Source organism: Cyprinodon tularosa, unplaced genomic scaffold (genome assembly GCF_016077235.1).
Source record: "Cyprinodon tularosa strain WSP-4 unplaced genomic scaffold, ASM1607723v1 ctg394, whole genome shotgun sequence".
Classification (NCBI taxonomy): Eukaryota; Metazoa; Chordata; class Actinopteri; order Cyprinodontiformes; family Cyprinodontidae; genus Cyprinodon; species Cyprinodon tularosa.
Window position 1 is genome coordinate 252073 of NW_024039112.1, and position 22179 is coordinate 274251.

Genomic DNA, 22179 nt, shown 5'->3' on the forward strand with positions numbered 1-22179 from the left:
TACATCATGTTTGGATGTTGAAGGAAAACTACTGTCAGATTGGGCAACGAAAGAGCAAACATTTTAAAAGTGTTTCAAAGCAATTTGTTTCCTTACAGTTTTTTATCATTTAACAAAACATCTCATCAAAGTCTAAGAACTGATAAAAATACATATTTGGCAACAAAATAATGAAAATCATTTTTAAAATATATATAGTTTTTAATTCTAATTGCATTTTAAAAAATGATTAAAAATGTATGCAACAAAAATAAGTCCTGATAATTTCTCAAGATTAATTAATTAGTAGTATAAAAACCTTAAAAGATTTTTTAAGGTTGCAAGAATGAAAACATTATTCCAGTTTGTTAATTTGAATGCAGATATGTGAGGTGGATTAAAACATGAGAGTAAAAATGACTTAAAAAATTTTTTAGGCTCATTATATACAATAGGCCCAATTGAGTTTTTTCAACTTGTTGAGGCAGTTAATCTTTGAGATTATTTTTCCACCAGATGAATAAAAAAAAAAAAGACACCACTCTATTTTTTTATCTTTTTATTTTGAATAAATACATTATAATAAAAATGTTTATCATTTAATGTATACATTTTTAAAGCTAAGCGTTAGAATATATTATTTATTGCTAATAAACACAGAACTTTGCTAAATTACATTATAGATCTAATTAAAGTCTTATATTTATTATTTCCTTTAGTGTTTTAGTGAATCATCACTGTTAGAGGCTCTCAGTGGGTGCAGTTCCACTCCGAGCCGCTGGGGGTCGCTTTCCTCTCCTGATGAACCGACGCTCCATTGAACCGGATTAGCTGACGGTTCCAGAGACAGCTGTCACTTCAATAAAGCAACTGAAACAATTTAAATCTACAGGTTCGTCCGTACCGAAACGGTATGCAGAGTGGACCGGAGTCTCCAGAAGGTTCCGTGTAGGTCTGCAGTACAGAGTGTCATTTTAAAGACACCGCTCACTGGAAATGAGCAGAATCAGCAGCGGAGCTAACAGGCTAACTGCTTACTAACGGTTAAGATGTTGAATAAATCTTACTGAAGACTCGGTGACGTTACCAGGGAGCCTGCGTGACGTAATGGACTCCCTGTTGGACTTTGAGGAGTGCATCAAGGACTCACCTGAGTTCAGGTAACGTCTAGTTCTGTCTTGTCAGATTTTAATAATAACCGGGACATTAATTCAGCATTTAGACTATACAAGTGGAACCAATGAACAAGGCAGTAGATGGGACAGGTGATAGATCTGGATTTCTGATTAAAAACATAGAACGTTGTTTTAGCTAGGATCTTTTCATCAGAAAGACCTTCAATAACTAAAAGCGAATAATTAAGTTCATTTCTATATCCCAATTCACAACACATGTCATCTCAAGGCACTTTACAGTTCAGCATATCATCCAGTCAAACTGACTCAAAGTTTTCTATCTAAGGAAAACAAGTTGATTGCATTGACTCAAATGCAATCCCTCACACTAAGCATGCTTGTAGTGACAGTGGAGAGGAAAAACTTCCTTTTAACAGGAAGAAACTTCCAGCAGAACCAGTCTCAGTGTGAGCGGCCATCTGCTGAGGCCGACTGGGGTTCAAGGAGACAGAAGCAGAGATACAAAAGGCAGCTGTTAACCAGCTCCACAGCCGGCCCCATCCAGTAAACACACAGCCAGACAGAGGAGCTCCAACCCGGCTCCCATATCAGAGGATGAAGAGAGCACATTCAGACAGTCACAGTCAGAGAAACAGGACTACACTGACTAAGTGTGAGGGAAACTAGTGATAAACTGAAAGAATTCAGCTGAAGGAAATGGATTCTCGTCCAGAGGACGAGCTTCTAATGGTGTGTTTATCACATCACCTTCATCAAGAGCTGGAGAGGCTCAGAGTCAGTCTGAGGACTCACCTGGAAGTGGTTGAAAGTCCAGGTTCAGCCTCTGGAGCTCCTGGTGACTTCCAGAACCAGAGGGCTCAGCTGCTAATTAAAGCTCCATGTGAAGCAGCTAGAGAAGAACCTGCTCCTGGAGAAGCTATTCCAGTTGTTATCCAGAGGAAAATCCTGATGATGTTTCATCTTCTTGCTTTAGACTGACTCTGGATCAGTTTGAGGCCGATGTTTCCTCGCTGGAGACCCACCTGGATAAGGTACCACTATCCCTGATGACACTTAAACTTCAGTTTTTTTCTGTGGCACTGACCCGCTGCTGGGTTCAGCCTCCTTTCACTGGTTGAGACAAACCGTCAGAAGTTAAACATCACATAGCAGCTCTCTGCTCATACTGTTTCTGACCAATCAGGTGATGAAGCTGTGCGGGAAGATGGTGGAGGCGGGACAAGCGTACAACTCGGCCAATAAGCTGTTCCTGAGCAGCCTGACGGAGCTGTTGTTGTATCAGAAGAAGGAGACGGTGGTGATGGTAAGAAGGCCTGCAGAGGTGATGGGAATGTGGAGCTTTTTGTCTCCCTGACTTCCTGTTTGCTTTTTTGTTCAGACCTGCCTGAACCAGTTCCAGCAGGGTTTGCAGGAGATGCTGAGCTTCCACACGGTGAGTCCTCCTGCCCTCCTCTTCTCCTCCCTGAAGTTCAGCTGACGTTTCCTTTGTCCCTCATCAGATGCTGCTGGATCAGACTCAGCGAGCCATCGTCCAGCAGCTGTCCGGCCTCTGCTCACAGTGAGTCTCCATGAGGTCCACTACGTCTGCACCCTGAACCCCATCCTGATCCCTTCCTGCTGTCTCTGCCTCCAAGGTTCCTGCCCCAGCTGGCCGACACTAGGAAGGAGTTCGTACGGATCGGAGAGGACCTGGAGACGGCAGCGGCGAAGAACGCTCAGGTGTCGCGGCACAAAGCCGCCGACGCGGAGCGGGCGAGCCACCTGCTGCTCGCCACACGGAAATGTTACCAACACTTTGCCCTGGATTACTGCCTGCAGGTACGACCCAGAAGAACTATCACCGGAACCTCCCCATCATATGGAGTCAGTCTACTTTGACCCCAAATCTTCTTTCTGATGTTTTTCAGCTCAACACCTTTAAAACCCAACAGAAGATGGACGTCCTAAACTCTGTGAGTCGTTTCTGCGACATTTCAGATCAATTCAGTTTCAAGTTTTCCACAAATAGAACCCCAGCAGCTTTTATAGATGTTGGAGATTGGCCGTATTTTCCAGTGGGGTCCTGTTTTTCTGACTGTGACTGGCTGGATGTGCTCTCTTCATCCTCTGACATGGGAGCTGGCTCGGACCTCGTCTGCGTGGCTGTGTGTTTCCTGGACGAGGCCGCCTTTTACAGCTGCTTTTGTATCTCTGCTTCTGTCTCCTTGAACCCCAGTCAGCCTCAGCAGATGGCCGCTCACACTGAGCCTGGTTCTGCTGGAGGTTTCTGTTTTATAAGAGGGAGTTTTTCCTCTCTACTGTTGCTTCAAGCATGCATAGTGTGAGGGATTTTATTATAGTTGCAAAGAGCAATTTGTTTTTAATGAAATTTGGGGAAAAAAAATGCAATCCAGAAATAAAACTTTAGAAAATATTTTAATCAATAAAAGTTTTTGGGAGCAATTTTTTTGTTTTCACAAATTTCACAAATTATTTTTTCAAAAGAATTTATTTTGATGTATTTTTTACTAAGTTTTATTAATTTAACATTTTTTCATATTTTTAGATTCCTTTTTTTGTTGTTAAGGTTGAGTTTTATGAATTTGATTCTTCTCAAATTTGCATTTTCCAGATCAGTTTCTCTTCACTTAAGGGCGCAGGCTTTGAAAAGAATGAAGTTTATATAACTCAATCTGAAATAGAGAAATTAGAAAAAAATGGAAAACATTAAGTTGATTAAAAAAATATATTAATAACAAAATCAAAGTTACTCTCAAATCCTTTTTTTTTCTAATTAAAATGTTCAAAATTTAATTTCTGAATTGATTTTTTTTCTTCAAATTTCTATTTCAAAACCATTTTCTTTGCTTTGCAGCAATAATGGAACAAAAGTCGCTCTATACTGAATGTTGATCAGATTTCTTTCTGCATTCAGGTGTTCTCCTTCGTGCACGCTCAGTTCACCTTCTTCCACCAAGGCTTCGACCTGCTCAGAGACCTGGAGCCCAGCATGAAGACCCTGGGAGCTCAGGTTCTGACCTCTGACCTCTGATGGTCCATGTTTTGGTTGATCGCTGCTCAAACCTGGATGTTTGTTCCTCAGCTTTCGCAGCTTTCTGCCGACTGCGCTACCAAGAGGAAGGAGCTGGAGAACCGACACCTGCTGGTGCAGCAGAGGGTAGGGAACCAGTTCAGAATCAAAACATCCCTCAGTGTCTTTGTTGGGATTCCACTTCGTTCTGTTTCTTCATCACTGAGAAGTCCAACAGAACCCGACCCGCTGAAGCAGTTGGAGCATCGGGATTCTAACTGTTAAACCGGATCCAGAAAGATTTCCTGAGCTCTATAAGAAATCTGAATTTTCCAACTGCTCCTCATGAGGGTCATAATTTGTCCCAAAGCAACAGGAAGTAGGACCGCTCCAATCCGCTCCCACTATGGAATCAGAATAGTGAAAACCAACAAAAGCTGTTTCTCAGTATGTGTGCGTTCTCATGTGCTCGTGTACTCATGAAACGTCATCAGCCCCAGCCCTAGTACTGTTCTAATACACAAGAAGACAGAGAAGTCCCCAGATGTTGTTCTCATCCCTCCCTCTTTACCCAGCATGCATCAGTGCAGACTTGTCTGTTCTTGAAACTGACAGCTGTCCCAGCATGCACTGCGGCAGCAGCAGCTTTCAGGTTAGCGCTCATAGAGCTCAGAGTATTAAGGTAAAACTTAATTCTGTTGCTGTTGTTCAATAAAAGTACGTTTTAAGATCATTTGAGGCGAGAACATTATACTTCTAAGCGTCACTATATGGTCCATTTACCGATTAATGCGTAATTTTAAAAGAAATTTCCAAAGTTGTGAGGAGCTCAGAGGCTCGTCTGCAGCAGCCCTCTCTGAATAGCCGTGTGTGATGGACCGCTGGCTCTGAGGGAGTTTTTTTTGTTTTATTTGGCAAAATGTTCATTTGCTCTGTGATCTGACTGTGTTCATTATTATTCCCCCACCAAATGAAAAAAGGAAGAATTTATTATTATCTATAGACTATTAGTAACAGGAGGAGAAATGCAGCTCCTACACGAAGAAGCCCTTTATTTAAAACGGAACAGAGACGGATGTTTTTAAGTGGTTTAATACTGCAGCTTTGGCTGCAGCTCTAAAACTTTCTAGGCAGCTCGCTGCTTCCTGTTTTTATGCAACAGAATCCTCTTCATCTTCTGGGTCTGACCTGCTGTCTGTCTGCATTCAGCTTTTTTCAAGTGTGTGAAGTGTGAGGGTGACACACAGGATGATGTGTAGAGGTGTTCAGCAGTTGGCCTCCTTTGATCAGACCACCTATTCCCACATCTTTTCTGTTTTTACTGAAAACAGTGGCTGAGGGTTACATGGCTGAACTGAGGTCAGCGTCTGAAGCTTGGATCTGCTTTAATAATCAGGAGACCTCTGAAGGCAGCAGGGCAGGACTTTTATACACTTTTGTATTTTTATTTGTAAAAACGTGAATCACAAACCTTCACCCTCGAGGTAAAGCATTACTTAAATACCCTGAGGTTTGGTTTTGGAAAGTTCTGTGATCGTTGTGTAGATTCAGAATCCACCTGGAACCGGCTGCCTACTCCACTACTTTAAGAAAGGGGCTCTGGTGGAGGGATTCTGAGTGGATTTGGAGTAAAGCGGCGTCATTGTTGTGTCCTCAGGATGCCTCAGGCGAGCCGATGGTCAACTCGTGTCCCAGCAACGGTGCCGTCATCCAGGGATACCTGTTCAAACGCTCCAGGAGGAAATCAAAGACCTGGAAGAGGTACAGCGCCGCTGTTCGCCCTGACCGCTCTCTGTTTAGGGTTAATTCGTTTCCTCTGGTTCCAGATGCTGGTTCACCATAAGAGATCATCAGCTCATCTACAAGAAGTCCCACAAGGTAAGATTCTCAGATCCGGTCGCAAGAACCAGCTGAAATGATCAATATAATCCAGCAGCTCAAATTATTCCCTCCTGTTTCTCTCTAATCCTGATGATTTTAGTGGAATTACCAACTTTTTTAATTTGACTATCCTTTCCTTTCCTGCTGATTTAGCTCCGAATCTGATTCAGAAACTTTTGACTAAATAAACCCAATTAAAATCCGAGCCTCAACAGAACCGTCGGCATTTTTCCCTCTATGATCCGATCCATCAAATTACGCTCCTGATTCCTAAAACTTGAATCCATTAACTTTGAATCTAGAGCTCAGTCTGAACAGGTGATTCTGTATGACATCAAACATTCAGCCAATCCGTTTGCCCCGTTCATCTCATGACTCAGCTGCTTCAGGAAGACGGCGCCAAGCGGTTCTGTGGTGAGTGAGTTCTGCTGCGGTTCTGACTTGGTCCTTTATGTTACTGTGTTAATGGGTCCATTTTTATGTGCCTTAATGGGTCCATCTTGTTTTTGCAAAAAAAAAAAAAAAAACTTAAAAGTTGGCAGTGAGTTAGAAGATATGACTGTTTGATGAAGTGTATTGATATAATCGTCTGTCTGACAGTTGACTTCACTCTGTTAACTGTCCATGTAGTTGATGTCACTGCAATCAGTCTCGTGACATTTGTTGCTAAGACGCCATTTTAGGTGGAAAAGGCGTAGTGTAAACAACCGCAGCATAGTTAAACGAAGGACTAAAGGCCCGTTTACATAGCAGCCTGTCCAAGATAAGTCATTACAGTTAACATAAGCCTGAAAACAGGGGCGGATTTAGGAAAATCGGTCTCCGCCAGTCACGTGACATTTGTTGCTAAAACACCATTTTAGGTGGTAAAGGCGTAGTGTCCCGCGCCCGAGGTAAACAATTGACGTCACTTGGCAGAGACCGATAGTAAATTCTCTCAAGAATTTAATTTAAAGAAAATGACTTCACCTTATTGTAGAAGGTAATTTGGTCAGGCCAGAAAGGTAATTTGGTCAGGCCAGATGTCCCTCCTCAGTTTAAGGCTCGGCACAGTAAAGATATGTTGCTCTGTCTAGCTGTCTTCACTGTGATTTGCTACAACCATGTTTAGAAACTTGTCAAATGTTGTTCAGTGCACATATACGACTCAACAAGTAACAGTTTATCAAACCCCCTTTGGATTCTTGGTATGTTGCCATGGTGACTACTCAGTTTCACCAAATAAACAACAGAGAGTGCGGAGAAATCTTAGATAGACTAAAGCTGGGTATACACTGTATGATGTTTCCAATCATTGCTCTTGGCTAAAGCTCTGACTGTACAACAAAACCACAGGGTTTAAGTTCACGATATCTGTTTCTATACTTTACAACCCAATGCTCTGGTTCCGGTGCAATCTTACTGCTCACAGTAGCTACGTTTTACATGCGCAAATTTTTCTGATCTGAACTAAATCTCGGTTGATAGAAAGTTTAAAATCTCTTTTTACATGGACACCGAATAAAATGATCTGATAATGGAGTCTTTATACATGAAGCAAGCTTTGGATCAGATTAAATAATTTGAGCAAAATGCAGAACTGTCTAGCTTATAGCAAACACTGTAATAGTAGTAGAGGCTGCCTGTTTTGTAAACAAACCTGTACTCAGCGGTACCTTGTACTAATGCTCCTTTGCTCCTTTACGGGGTAGATGGCGGGTTCATCTACATGTTACATTTAGAGCCGCCTGCCCCACCAAGGACCAGGAGCCAGTGAATGAAGATTAGTTTAGAAAAACATCACACTGATGTTCCACACATGCAAATATGATTTTACTCCAAAGATCCAAAAGGTTGTATACATGGACACCAAGCGGAAAGGAAATCGGGAAAAAAAACCCATCTCTTTCCAATCCGACAAAATTGGATTAGAATCTTCAGTCTGTCATGTTTACATGACACATTTTTGATCCGAACAGGCCTTCAATCCGATTATTTGTGCCCACATAAACGTATCTGCTATACAACCCACTTTGGACTGAGCCCTGTAGAGAGATTATGCTGGTCAGTATCCAGAAGTAAGAGAAAAAGAATTCATGCGAAAGATGCAAGGTTGAGGTAATTCGGCTTGTAATTGTTGCCCCATTTACACTTCCCTTGAAAAACCGTGCCGAGACCGGTCCGAGCTCAGTAACTGAGATAACTTATCGTGTGTAAATGGAAAGAAAACTGAACTGAACCGAGCTAGACACAACCGAACCGAGCTAACTGCAGACCACTTCCAGAGGTGGGCTCGGCTTGGTTTTTCCCTGGCTCGGTTTTCTAATAACAAGAGCGCATGAGCAGAATGCGTCATCTCCGTCTGGCTGCACATCCCGATTCACACTCCATTCCAGTAGTTGGCGGTAATGCCCCTCCAGAAGTTGCTTACCAACCAACACAAAACAGAAGAAGAACTAAGTTAAGCCGACTTTCTAAAGTAAATCCACGAAAGGTTGCCGTCTTCGCCTGATCCTCCGCAAACACCGACGTACAGCAATAATAATCAAGCATAACTGTCTGAATGTGCGGGCGCCGCCATTTTGATTTGCTTGATTCCCTTCTTCTTCGTCTTCTTCTTCTTGTGTTTTATGGCGGTTGGCAAACAACTTTCGGTGCATTACCGCCACCAACTGCTTGATTTCATCCTTTAATACTGGCAGTAATACTGCAGATCATCACTAGGTGTCGAGGAACCGAGATAGCGTGATGTGTAAACGGTCGTCAGAACCGAGCTCAGCCTGGTTAACTGATCCGAGCTTGGACCAATCCATAAATCCATAATATTTCTCCCATGGTTAAAAGATCAATCCAAAAAAACACCCTAAGCAATCATCAAACAGCTGTTGAAAAAGAGCAACTTGGAAAATCTGCTACTACAAAACTACAGGCCAGTCTCACATCTCCCCTTCAATACTGATTATTTTAAAAAGCTCAGTTTCAGCAGTTCAACACCTTCCCAACAATGATCAGCCTGCTAGTAGTCTTCCAGTCAGGCTTCTGTCCGCACCTTGGTAAAGAGACTGTTCTTATCAAAGTGCTCAGTGAAATCCATGAAAATAGAGACAGTTGGAAGAATCACAGTCCACACAGTCACAGAAATTACATGTGGCGTTCCCCAGGGGTCCATGTTAGGGGCCCATTTATTTCTTATCCACATCCTCCCCCTAACCCAGATCTTAATAAATAACAACAGTTATCATGACTTTGCAGACGACACACAGCTGTACGTCACCATTCTAAAACCCATTCTAGCACTGGGTTAAAAATCAATGCATGGATGTGACCCATTTTCTTTAGCTGAATCTAAACAAAACTGAATAAAATTTGAACAAAAGGAAGATTGTTAAAAAGTTAAGAATCTGGGTGTAGTGATGGATTCAGAACCAAACCTTCAGAGGCTCATAAAGACAAAAAAAATTGGCCTATTATCAAGTAAAACCATCTTCAGGATTAAAGGACTGATGTCTTATCTTGAAAAACTAATATCTCCTGCATTCATCTTTAATAGAATTGATCCCTGCAGAGGTGTTTTCATAGATTAGACAACTGCAGCTGATCCAGGAAGCTGCTGCCACCGTCCTCACTAAGACGAAGAAAGTGGAGAACATCGGCCCAGTTATAAACTCCTGCCATTGGGTCTCTTTATCTCTGAGAATAGAGTTTTAAAAAAAAAAACCTGTTTGTCTAAAAAAAAAAAAATCACTGAATGGCTTTGATCAAAAATACATTATAGACTTGCTGTCAGTGTTTGAGTTCTCAGACCTCTGGTCTACTGGATGAAATCTACTCTGCAGAACCTTAACCTGAACCAAAGAGTCAGCTTTTAGTTTTTAAGCTCCAATGATCTGGAATAAACTCCAAGAAAACTAAAGCTCTGAAATTCTCAGTGGCTTTAAATTTAGATTTAAAGCGTCTTTGTATAAATGCCTTTGATTGTATAAATATTGTTTAATAAGTTTTCTTTTCTTTTTTTTCAAAGTAAACCTTCCCTTTCATTGTAATTTTAATTTTTCATCAGTCATTTTATAAATCTTTTTATAATTCTAACTTTTATCCATGTTGCGTCTCTGCCACTGCAGTTCAATGTAACATTTTGAATCGTGTTGCCGTGTGCTATATAGTTGCTTACTGAAGCCTGAAGCCCCGCCTGGTCCAGGGTCCAGAAGGTGTCTGATGTTGGGCTCATGTCTCTGCAGGAGGACGCTGCCGTTCTGTTCGAGGATCTCCGACTGTGTGCTGTGAAGCCTGCAGACCACATGGATCGACGGTTCTGCTTCGAGCTGCTGTCGGTCCAGAAGTAAGACGGCACACTTAGAGCCGCATGATGCTGGCCTACAGGAGGAAGCGTCACTCAGCAGCGTGTGTGTGTGTGTGTGTGTGTGTGTGTGTGTGTCAGGTGCTGTGTTCTGCAGGCCAACTCTGAGCAGCTGAAGCAGGCGTGGCTCAGCGCTCTGCAGGGCAGCATCGATCTGGCCTACAGGGAGAGGAGCGACGCTCAGCTCACACAGGCAGGTCCACCACAGTTACATCTATACGTCCTCATCTATCCGTCCTCATCTATCCATCTTCATCCGTCCGTCTTCACCCATCTGTCCTCATCCATCTGTCCATCCCCCTCCCCTCAGACACAAATTTGGAACAATAACAGCTAATATTAACAACAGATAAAGTTTTTATTCTATCTGATCCATCTCTGTGTCCGTTCAGCCCAAAGATCCTCCCCCCGTCCTCTCTGCCGGTGACGCTTCTCCAGGTCCATCCTCCCAGAGGCCGGCGGTGCTTGGCGTGGCCCTCGGGGGCCCTGGGAACCAGCGGTGCTGCGACTGCGGGCAGGAGGAGCCACGCTGGGCCTCAGTCAACCTGGGAGTCACCGTGTGCATCGAGTGCTCCGGCATCCACAGGTGCGTTGGGGGGGATGCTGATGATGGGAACCAACCAGGTTCTGTGTCTGAGGGAGACGTCTCTGATCTATGTGTCCACAGGAGCCTCGGTGTTCACCTGTCCAAGATCCGCTCCCTGACCCTGGACTCCTGGGAGGCCGAACAGCTGAAGGTACAAGTAGCAGAAACAACCACCCTACGGAAAGCTGTTTATTAGGGGTGTAAATAATAATCGTTTTGTATCGATGCATCGATCCAACAGCCGACGTTCCGATGCATCGATACGTCGGCAAGAGAACCGATTCATGTTTTTTTTTTCCCTCCGGCCTATTTTTATCCATTTGCTCCTGGGCGTAATTCTCCCTCCCGTTCTGCGGTGGCGCTAAACCTATTTTGTCTTCCTACCTCGCTTCCTGGTTATACTCTTACAGCAGTTTGTTGCAGTGAGCTTGACACTGACATTTTTGATTTATGCTCAATATTGGCGTGGTCTGTGCTACACGCTGTGGGTCTAGATATGGCCGAGGCAATGAGGAAGTGGGGGCGATTTTAGTCGGACGACGGAGGGACATGAGGGCCAAAAAGAGTGGAGATCCAGGTAGAAAAAGGGTCCCAGCGTTCTCGCGCACCTCACTCTTCTAGCCGATCAAACTTCACGAGTTGTTTTTGCAATTTCGGTCATAAAAACAAAACAAGCTGGCCTCCTGTCTGCAGCACTGTCTGCTGTCAGCTACAATTTGGGAGAGGGGCAGCGGAGCATCTGTGGAGGGGGCGGGGACGTCTGGAGCCGAGGTATTCCATTGCACTCGGCACTGATTTTGTGCAGTATTTTTTGATGCAAGGCCTTTCAGAATCTATAACACAGGGGTATTATTATTTATCAGTATTTAATAGGAATAGGTGGAGTGCAACTTTTCTACTTCTGTTATTTGCTGTTGTTTCTCAAAAAATGCATAACGAAATTACAGCTTTCATTGATTTATTTCAAATTTGAAACATTGTCTAGCCTGTAAGGTTTAAAAAAAAACAAAAAACAATCGAATCAATACGTGATGCATTCTTGAGTATCGAAAATAATCAAATCGTTGGGTCAGGAAATCGATATTGAATCGAATTGCCATGATGGGTGTGATTTACACCCCTACTGTTTATAGCAATAATCAGGTTCTGTACAGCCTAGAATGTCCTGGAAGTGGATTAGTTTAAGATCCAGATTAGATTAAAAGAATATGAGAGATACTCAAATGTTCTTTTTCCCTCCCCCCCCAACGCCCCCCATTTGGTGAACATAAAAAAAAAAAAAATCAATGTTGGTCTGACAGTTTCTACCATCGCTGTATGTGATATATGAAATAAAATGTGGTTTCTTTCATTGGGTGAAAAATAGGTATGGATCTGCCATGTGATCTGCTTTTATTGGCTCCAATCATTCAGAGATTGTTGCACCTCAAAGTGCCTTTTATTCTCCCTGTATTGAGTGAAGCAGAGGCTGCTAAAGCTTGTGTCAGCAGCTGTAGCTCTCCAACTTGTTTTTTTGTTGGTTCTGTTTACCAGCATGTTAGTTACTTTATTATGACTGTTAAGCTACTTTAATTGTAATATTAACTTCATCAGTAGTTTTCAGGTTGTTTGGGTTACGCAGTGTCAGTAGACTGGGCTCCGTCTAATAAATGAACACATGAACCAGGACTCACTTTAAAGAAGATCAAAGCAATATATCGGCACAAATAATGTTCAACTTTATAGAGCATTTTGTTGTGAGAAAGGTTAGAAAAAGCTTGAAGTGAAATAACTCAAACAGAACAATAATTCACAAAAATATGTATGAGAACCACCAACCTATTTATTATTATCCATTCTTTATAAAGAAGCAGAGTATTTCTATCAGCTATCTAATATTAGAGATTATAGATGCAGGCTAATACGATCAATTCAGTTTATTTCTATAGCACCAATTCACAACACATGTCATCTCAAGGCACTTGAAGTTCACCTGATCATACAGTCAAACTGACTCAAAGTTTTCTGTCTAAGGAAAACCAGTTGATCTCATTGACTCTAAGGTAATCCATCACACTAAGCATGCTTGAAGCGAGCGAAAAAACTCTTTTAACAGGAAGATTTTAAAAGGGAGAAGGCATAGCTGTTCTAAAACAGACTGACTGGACAGCCTCTGGCGCTTTGGACTGGGGCTCTCCTCCCTCTTATCACTCTCCTCTCCATATGCATGGTCAGTGATTCGCTCCACCAGAAGTTCCTGCCATCGGGACGTGGGGAACTCCCGGCACGGAGGGGAGTCTGAATCCTTGGGGAGACTGATTTTAGTTTTTTGGCTAATATTGGAGTGAGACATCCCAAATTTCAATAGTTGCTTGGGGTAGTAGGATGAAGGATCTGTCAGTTTGTCATTTGTTAGGTTTAAATTGTTGACATCTGGAGGTTCTGTTAGAAACAAACAATTATTTTATGAAATAAGAGTCACATCCTAATTGTTTGTTTTTTGTGCATCTTTGTCTTTAAACTAGATCTAAATCTCTATGATAACAGATCTATGCACTGTTGCCTCTTTTGTTCACTTCAACAAAATCAATTGAAAACCGCCTCAGTGATTAGAGACGCCACCAGAGCCCTCTAATTTATTAGAATCCTATAATTGAGTTGGGTTTTGTCTCCACCAGTAGTCTCAGTAATGGAAAGGTTCTGCTTGTTTTTTCTTGCCAAAAGTTCATTCTTTTCAAATAAACCAATCAGAAATATTAGGTTTTAATAATCAGTTCTTCATTTAAAGATCTTCACATAATCACCTTCTTCTGCAGCTGCTGTGTGTTTTGGGAAACGATGTGGTGAATGGGATCTACGAGGCCAGATGTTCTGAGAAAGGACGAGTCAAACCCACCTCCGACAGTCCGAGGTGAGGCGTGACGTCTGCTGAACAGCTGCAGGGCTTTCCTCTTCTGAGATGATCTGTAATCCCTGGAGCTGCTCTGTGTTTCAGGTCAGAGAAAGAGATGTGGATCAGAGAGAAGTACGTGGAGAAGAGGTTCGTTCAGAGCAGCAGCCCAGGTGGAGCCCGTAAGTCCTACTGTTGGTGGAGTATCAGCCTGATCTGGAGCAGTTTCTGTTCCTGAAATAGAATCTGTCCAGTGAGCCTCTTATATAAGCATAGCTTTCTGTCTTAGGGCCCGATAAAGGGGTGGGGCTTCGTCTTTACCTGGCTTCTGTAGCTGGAGATATTGTTGCCATGATGACAGCTCTGGCTGAAGGAGCAGAGGTCAACAGCAGTGTCGCTGAGGAGGAGGGACGGACGGCGCTGATAGGAGCGGCTGTCGGGGTGAGATCACTTCTCATGTGCCCCATAAGTCCGGTCCTCCCCGTACCGTCCAGACATTATAAGCTAGATGCTGTGATTCTGTCCTCCCCCTGCAGGGGTCCCTGTTGGCCTGCGAGTTCCTGCTGCAGAACGGTGCAAATGTGAACCACAGAGACCTTCGAGGGCGTGGCGCTCTGCATGCTGCTGCTACCGCTGGACACACCGGGTAACTACACCGCTACACTGACCCACTCAGCGAACCTCACCATGCTGACCAACATGGCTCGCTCTCATTGTTGAATCCAGACAGGTGTGTCTGCTGCTGAAGAGAGGAGCCAATCAGTACGCTGTGGATGAGACAGGGAAGGACCCGCTGGCTATCGCGGTGGAGACGGCCAACGCTGACATAGTCACTCTGTGAGTCTAAACAGCTGTAACTGTGGCAAAGCCCAGAGGTGCATTTAAAATCATATGATGTGTGGATTAGTTTCATTAATACATACAACACGGGAATTTGTTTAATTTGTGCATTTCCACATATTCACACACATACAATGTAAATTTAGTATAGCAAGGTCTTTAACACTAGAACTCCCAAGGCTGTCATTTTGACGGTTCTGAGATTTTAAAGGGAAAGAACTTTATTTAAAACTTATGGTAAATGGCATGTACTTATATAGCGCCTTTTTTCAAGTCAGGAGACTTGACCAAAGCGCTTTACACTACATTCAGTCGTTCACCCATTCACGCACACACGCACACATTGATGGTGGTGAGCTACATTGTAGCCACAGCTGCTTCTGTTGCTCATGTTAACTGACTTTTTCTCTTTTTATATTTCCTTCATTTTCATGTGGTTTTGTTTAATGAAATTAAAATGTAAAATATTTATATGGTTAATTTTACCTCCATCTCCCACAGCCTTCATTTTTATGGCACCATTAGTTGCATTGTAAATTCTTCCCCCGGTTGATTGACGTTTGGTACCGTTGCCTAGCAACCAACATTCTACCTAGAACTCTTTGGCTAAAACGGAAAACATGGCTTTCAGAAGAAATCTAACAGCAAAACAGGCTTTAGAAATCTTTCAAAATATTGATGATGGCGATTTGGGCGGAGGGAGACAGACCGATGAGGATGACTGGTTAGGAAGCAGCTCAGACTCTGACAGCGAGTCAGAGGAAGATCACCCACCCCCGGGAAAACGCAGAGGTATCAGTGAACCATCAGACGGTTGTAAAACTTTTGTTCAAGCACTGCACCAGCTCTTGAACTGCTAAAACAGTTGCAGGCAAACCGTATGTTACCATCCCCTCTGCCGCAGTAGAGCTTGTTGGCGAGGCACAGAAAACAGCGCCAGGGGCTTCTGCACTGCAGAAAAAAATGCTCATATAATGTATGTCATAAATGTGGAAAGGTGGTCTGCAGGAAATGTTTAGGGGGAATCGATCAATTTCTGCAAATAAAATTGTAATTTCAAACTTTGAACCTGTGTAATAAAACAGTCTTACTCTACGGATTTATTTTTAATATACATTTAGAACACAAGTAATTATATCATACAATACAGCCTTTGAAAGATATATAATAGACCTGTTTTAAGGTTTATGGATACAGTGTGTTTTGGGTGTCAGATCATGCGGTGGACGGTCATCCAGGATTCATAAAACAGTAGTGACATCCGTAACTTTAGTACGATTGCATCATAACTGACCTCTAGAGGACAGTGCTGAAACACTGAGTGGCTAATACCAACCATGTCATCCGGAATCCTGAGCACATACTTCCCATACTAAATGAAATTTAATTTTGTATGCACTCTTAAGTCACTGAGAGGGCCCAGCCGAACCTCGTGAAAAAGAACTTGGCCCTCGAGATGAGGGGCAGCCGCATTGAGGTTGTAGCAGCTTGTGAATGTGCTTGGAGTAACCCATTATGCTACAGAACATATGGCCTCCAGTCAAAACCCCCTAATAGCAGCCCAGAAGGTGGAGACGTTCCTGGTAAAGTGGGCCTTTAATTGAGTGGGAGAGATGTTGTTCAGATAGAGGACAGCGCCGCTTGGAACCTCCATAGTACACAAAAAGCTGGTCTGACCACCTTACAGTTTTAGCAGCAGCACTATAAGCCTCCAGCGCCTGTACAGGAGACAACAATTTAGACCATTCCTCAGTTGTACCAGACTGGCGAAGGTTAAGTCTTTTTGAAACTGGGCCAACCGCAACAGCTGGTTACAATGTGAATGGGCCAACAGATTGGGCACAAACGCAGTGTTGGGCCTCAAGGTAACACCAGAGCCTTTTGGATCCCATCAGAGACATAAGGAACTAATGGAAAGGTCATTTAGTTCTACAACACTCTTAGTTGATACAAGGGCTAACAAGAAGACAGTCTTATATGAGAGCCACTTGAGCTCTGCTTGCACATAGGGGTCAAAAGGGGAACAGAACAAATTGTCGAGAACGAAGGAAAATACCAGTCAGGCACTCTGGGAGGAGCAGTGGGGCCAACCTTTGAGCACCTCTCAGAAAAAAGAGAGCAGACTATGGCCACTCACTGAACGGTCATTAAAAGATGTATGATGACATGAGATTGCTGCCACATAAAACTTAAGGGTCAAAGGAGACAAAACCCTTACCAAATGAAGACTGGAGAAGCTCCAGAACTTCGGGCACCTGGCAGGAAACTGGGTCCTCATTGCGGACCGAACACCACTGAGACAATAGACGCCATCTATTCTTGTATTGCTCCTGAGCAGAGGGTGCCGTAGCATTCAGTATACCCACAGCAGGACAAATTGAGGGTTGGGGTGCAATATTCTTCTCCCCAACTGAGACAGCAGATCCCTCCTGGCTGGAAGATGCCATTGGACCCCTTCAGGAGATCCCTGGACACCTTCAGAAGGTGTGCAGATCTAGTGCTTCCCTGATAGTTGATGTGGTAAACCACAGAGGTGTTGGCCTCCATAGTTTACCACATCAGCATAGCAAAGTCCTGCAATACTGCGTAACCAAATCCCTCCACCACAGTTGCACCAACAGCATCCTGAAGCAATGCAGCATGTGCAAACAAGAGGTATGCCAATGAGTTCCAAAGGTGGCCAGCACTTACTCCTGCATTGTATGCCTTACTGAGGAGGTTATCTGGGACTTGACATTGAGTTTGTGGGCATTGAACATAGCTCCAATCATTCTGCCATGAGCGCAGGGCCTCATGGGGCGACATAATTAATGAGGCAACATCAGGTTCAAGTGCTGGCATACAGTCCAGGCCAGCCTTGGCGTACTCATGCTGGCAGCCAGCACCTGGCCATTAGTGAACAGACGTGACAACACCCTTGGATCCCGCCAACAGGTGTGAAACTGCCTAAGGTACTCCTCTGATGGAGGCACAGAAAAAGGTGTAGGAGCCCACCCATCCTTTGCCTGAAGCACAGAAGCGCACTCCACACAGCTATGGGAGATATCCCTGTCCAAGTTCACATGGATCAACCAATTCAGATGGTAACAGAAAATAGGCTGATATCGGGAGAGGTGGTGTCGATTATACCCAAACAGGCAAATAAAAAATGTCTTGATACCAAAGGGCTGGCTTTACTCCTGCAGCAGTGTGATTGTTGCAGATATTTTTGATTTATGCCCAATTTTAAAGCGTGGTCTGCACTATTTTTTTCCACGCCACAATGCAAGAGCTAGCACAAACTAGCTAGCATTATGGGTGTCCGTGTGTGGGTGTGACGAGTTTGTTCGTCGTCTACAACCCCTCATCCAAAGCCAGACGACACACAGTGCACCCAGGAGTGTTCCCCAAACACTGGCCGTGGCATTGCGCGTTTTGACTTCAGGTGCAAACCAACAGATCTTCGCACAGAGCTACAAACTAGCACCCTGTATATGGGAGAATTTTCCTGCCATAATGCAAGAGCACATAATTTCAATTTAAGAAAAGAATTTCATCTTCTTGCACTCAAAACTTATAATGCTCACACTCAAAACATGCGCTCTCTCTCAAATATTTTCTCTTCTCTCTCAAATCTTTCTTTCTTCTCTCAGATATAATGCTTCTTGCACAGATATTTTCTCCTCTCGCTTGCCTCCTTCTCTTCGCGCACAAACCGCGCTCTGCTCGGGTCTGAAATGCGCTTGCAAACCCGTAGGCTCTGCTTGCGGATTTTTTCTGCTCTCTCTCGGATTGCACTTGGATCGTCGCCTAGCAACCATTCCAGCCAATAGAACGACAGCCTGGGAAAGGGTGCGCTTGTTTAACCCTACTGAGTGTGCCTGTGCTACTACGCCACCTACATTTTGAAATCAATACTGACAAAGTATTTCAAGATAATAATTTAATATGTCTGTTCTTTGCTTTTGTACATAACAAACCACTAATTGTTTAAAATTACTTAATTCAGGATTTTTTGGGTTATCCATAAGTACTGAACTTTGCTGAATCGAGCCACAAAACTACTGTAAATAGCAGTTTCAGCCGACGCTCTTATAAGTGGCGTAGTAGCACAGGCACACTCAGTAGGGTTAAACAAGCGCACCCTTTCCGAGGCTGTCGTTCTATTGGCTGGAAAGGTTGCTAGGCGACGATCCAGCTGCAATCCGTGAGAGAGCAGAAAAAATCCGCAAGCAGAGCCTACGGGTTTGCGAGCGCATTTCAGACCCGAGCAGAGCGCGGTTTGTGCGCGAAGAGAAGGAGGCAAGCGAGAGGAGAAAATATCTGTGCAAGAAGCATTAAATCTGAGAGAAGAAACAAAGATTTGAGAGAGAAGAGAAAATATTTGAGAGAGAGCGCATGTTTTGAGTGTGAGCATTATAAGTTTTGAGTGCAAGAAGATGAAATTCTTTTCTCAAATCGAAATTATGTGCTCTTGCATTATGGCAGGATAATTCTCCCATACCTGTAAGGTGTCTGGGATAGCGCTGAGGTGTACCAGGCGTTATGGACGCCACTGCAGCCAGCGTTTCTGCAATTAGGTACCAAACAGCCAATTTGCCTAGTGTTGACCAATTAGAGGCCTCCTTTCTCTCCTCCCTGTGACGCTATCTGTCTGAGGTCACCTACAATTTTTGAGAAGTTGCACCAGTGTGTCTGCGGAGGGGGGAGCATAAACCAGGCTTAAGTGTAAAGAGGCAACTCAGAAAGCGGGTTATACTGGCAGAGGGGGCGAGAAATCGCTGCCGACACCTGATAGAAAAAATAAAAATAAGGTTGCTCGACAGTGCAAGCAACAGCAGACCTCAACACGGTCAGTTAGGCTGGGAGAGGGAGCGAAAAAGTGACACCAACAGAAAAAGACAAAATATAAGGTGGCTGGACACAAGCAAGCTGCAAGCTACAGAAAACGCTGCTGTCACCAGACAGAAAAATATTAGTGCTTTTTCAGGAAGAGCGGCTTAACCAACGTACCGCAAATGTTTCAAAAATTGTCTATATACCAAATTGAACGATTGTTGTTCTCTACTTCAAACATCACTTTAGATTTTAAAATGGAAAAATATTCTATTTTTATTTATATATATATATATATATATATATATATATATATATATATATATATATATATATATATATATATATATATATATATATATATATATATATATATATATATATATATTTATTTATTTATTTTTTATTTATTTATTTTTTTTTTTGTTTTTTATTAAAAAAGTCAATGTATACCATGGATGCATTTAAACCTAATTTTATTTCAATGGTTAATTCTGTTCAAAGTAAGATTCTAATTAAAAATGTATCTTTATGGAACTTTACTGGTTGATGATTTTCTTTATTTAGACCCCGCTGATTTTTTATTGGATACCCCTGTACTAATCCATTTAACAAAAATTAATCGTATTGATTGGTTAACATCCCTAGTATCAATGTTTCTGGGCTCTAACAGCTCATATTTCCTGTTTTTCAGGCTTCGCATGGCGCGGATGAACGAGGAGATGAGGGATTCAGAGGGAGTGTTCAGTGGCACCGGTCAGTCCCTTCATGGTGCTACGTCTATTTAACTCTATAGCCAACACTCTGCATAGTCAACTTTCTGTCTTGTGAGCTCATATGTCTCGTTCTGCCCCTCAGGTGATGACGAGACGTTTCAGGACATCTTCAGGGACTTTAGCAACATGGCATCAAATGACCCGGAGAAACTCAGGAGGCAGTTCGTCCGAGGAGGCGAGGAGGAAGAGGATGAAGGAGATAAAAACAGCCAGCCATACGCTGACTGACAGGAAGGGAATCTGGGCTGTCCCTGTTACCATAGTAACAGTTAGGATGGACGTTTTTAAAAATTTGAGTTGGACCAAACCTGAGAAGATTCATGTTTGTTTTCTGTTGATGTTTTAGTTTGTGGGAAAATTATTTATCAGCTCTGATGGTGAAGTGGAGCTCACTGCAGACAGACAGGCGGTTCTGTTCTGGGAATCATTCATGTTCCCGGGCTCTCCGGCTGAGTCTGATGAAATGAGACCAGGAGACAGGTTTTATTAATTACTGTGAAACGGTTCCAATCATTTCAGCCGGTTCTCTCTGAGGGACACAGAATCAGCAGGAAGGATTCATCCTGGTCCAGTTGGACCTGCAGGAGGACAGAGGAAGACAGCTGCAGCTGATGGACCCGGGTCAGTCAGGCATAAAGCAGGAAAGAGAGTTAAACAGACTTTCTTTATTTCATAGGACCTCAGATTGGTATACAAAGTCAGAAGAACTTGATCAGATTCTTAAAGAGTCTGGACCACAGGAAAGGGATCAACACTAAACTCTTCGGATCAGCTAAACCACATAAGCAGAACCTGATCTTCACTGTGTGAGAATATGGACTATAAGTTCTCAGAGTTGTTTCCTCTGTTATGAAGTCAGAATTGGTTCTGAAGTTTGTGTTTTCTGCTCTGAATGGACCCGGCTGCTGTTTGAAAAATCAGTGGCTGGACTTAGGTTCTGCTACTGCTGAATAAAACCACTGAATGTTGTTACGCCCACCAAGGACACAACATATTTGAGGACACGAGACAAAAATGAGGGTTCAAAAAAAGATATTTTATTAATAAATTCTCTCCGTTTTAGTTGTTCTTGGTTCGGCTTCTTCAGATGTTCTGCGAAGAGAAAAATAGTTAACAGCCCTCAAATCCCGTGCCCCAAAAAAATAAAAAAAGAAACCCAAAGTAACAACAGAAAGTTGGACCTGGCAGGCCGATCAAACAGAATAAAACGGTACAGCAGGGGGCCAACCCTATACAGGGCCGTCGAAGCCCCTACTGGTACCGGACTAAAGGCAAAAAATAACCTAAGCGAAAGAAAAATCGAAAACAGGACTACCGGTCCCGCCAGGCCAAAAACCTCAAGAAAAAAGTAAGAAAAAGTTAACAAAAATACCACATGGCAGGCTGGAACGTCCGCTGCAGGCCGCAGCGACAAGACAAGTGCGCACCGCGCACGATGGAGCAAATGAAGCAGGTGGGAAGTGGCGTCCAAACGAGGTTGGAAAGGAACGCGAAAGGAACGCGAAAGGAACGCGCTAACGTGCTGAAGGCCAGCCTATTTATAGGCGGACGACAGCACCACAAATTAACATAATTAACTTGCTAAAAGAATCCCAAAATATATTAACAAAAGATCCTTCAACTAAAGTTTATAAGAAACAAAGAAAAGAAATGGACAAAAATCATAATGTGCCCGAAGCACATAACACCCCCACCCAAAGACTCTGAATGGGGTCTGAAGTAAAAAAAAACCCAACCCATTCAGAGAAAAAAACAAACGGGACTAGAGACGCGAGAGTGCGTCGGCCACTACGTTGTCTTTACCACGAACATGCTGTATAGAGATGTTAAAGGATTGGAGTCGCAAAGACCAGTTCATCAAGCGGCGGTTTTTATTCCGCATGCGAGCCAGAAAAACTAACGGATTATGGTCCGTAAAAACAACCACAGATCCGCTAGAACCTCCAACATA

At 43.2% G+C, this 22179-nt stretch overlaps 1 protein-coding gene across 1 annotated transcript; it reads left to right on the forward strand.

Annotated features, from left to right (window-relative positions):
* Positions 1 to 770: 770 nt before the first annotated feature.
* Positions 771 to 21195, forward strand: zgc:162872 (BAR_ACAPs and ArfGap_ACAP domain-containing protein). The gene is made up of 22 exons (XM_038297698.1): positions 771 to 1139; positions 2089 to 2146; positions 2299 to 2418; positions 2494 to 2547; positions 2615 to 2673; positions 2750 to 2933; positions 3023 to 3067; positions 4030 to 4125; positions 4198 to 4272; positions 5783 to 5886; positions 5952 to 6003; positions 10224 to 10324; positions 10424 to 10535; positions 10735 to 10928; positions 11010 to 11079; positions 13724 to 13818; positions 13903 to 13979; positions 14087 to 14238; positions 14334 to 14443; positions 14524 to 14634; positions 20147 to 20208; positions 20311 to 21195. The coding sequence occupies exons 1-22, from the start codon at positions 1087 to 1089 to the stop codon at positions 20454 to 20456; spliced, it is 2130 nt and encodes a 709-aa protein (XP_038153626.1). The 5' UTR covers positions 771 to 1086; the 3' UTR covers positions 20457 to 21195.
* The last annotated feature ends 984 nt before the right edge of the window (positions 21196 to 22179 follow it).

Bases quoted from the DNA above. Each gene is read 5' to 3' on its own strand.
- zgc:162872 (XM_038297698.1), top strand. From the start codon at position 1,087: ATGGACTCCCTGTTGGACTTTGAGGAGTGCATCAAGGACTCACCTGAG. The intron at 2,419-2,493 runs GTAAGAAGGCCT...TTTTTTGTTCAG, and splicing joins AGAAGGAGACGGTGGTGATG to ACCTGCCTGAACCAGTTCCA. The intron at 20,209-20,310 runs GTCAGTCCCTTC...TCTGCCCCTCAG, and splicing joins GGGAGTGTTCAGTGGCACCG to GTGATGACGAGACGTTTCAG.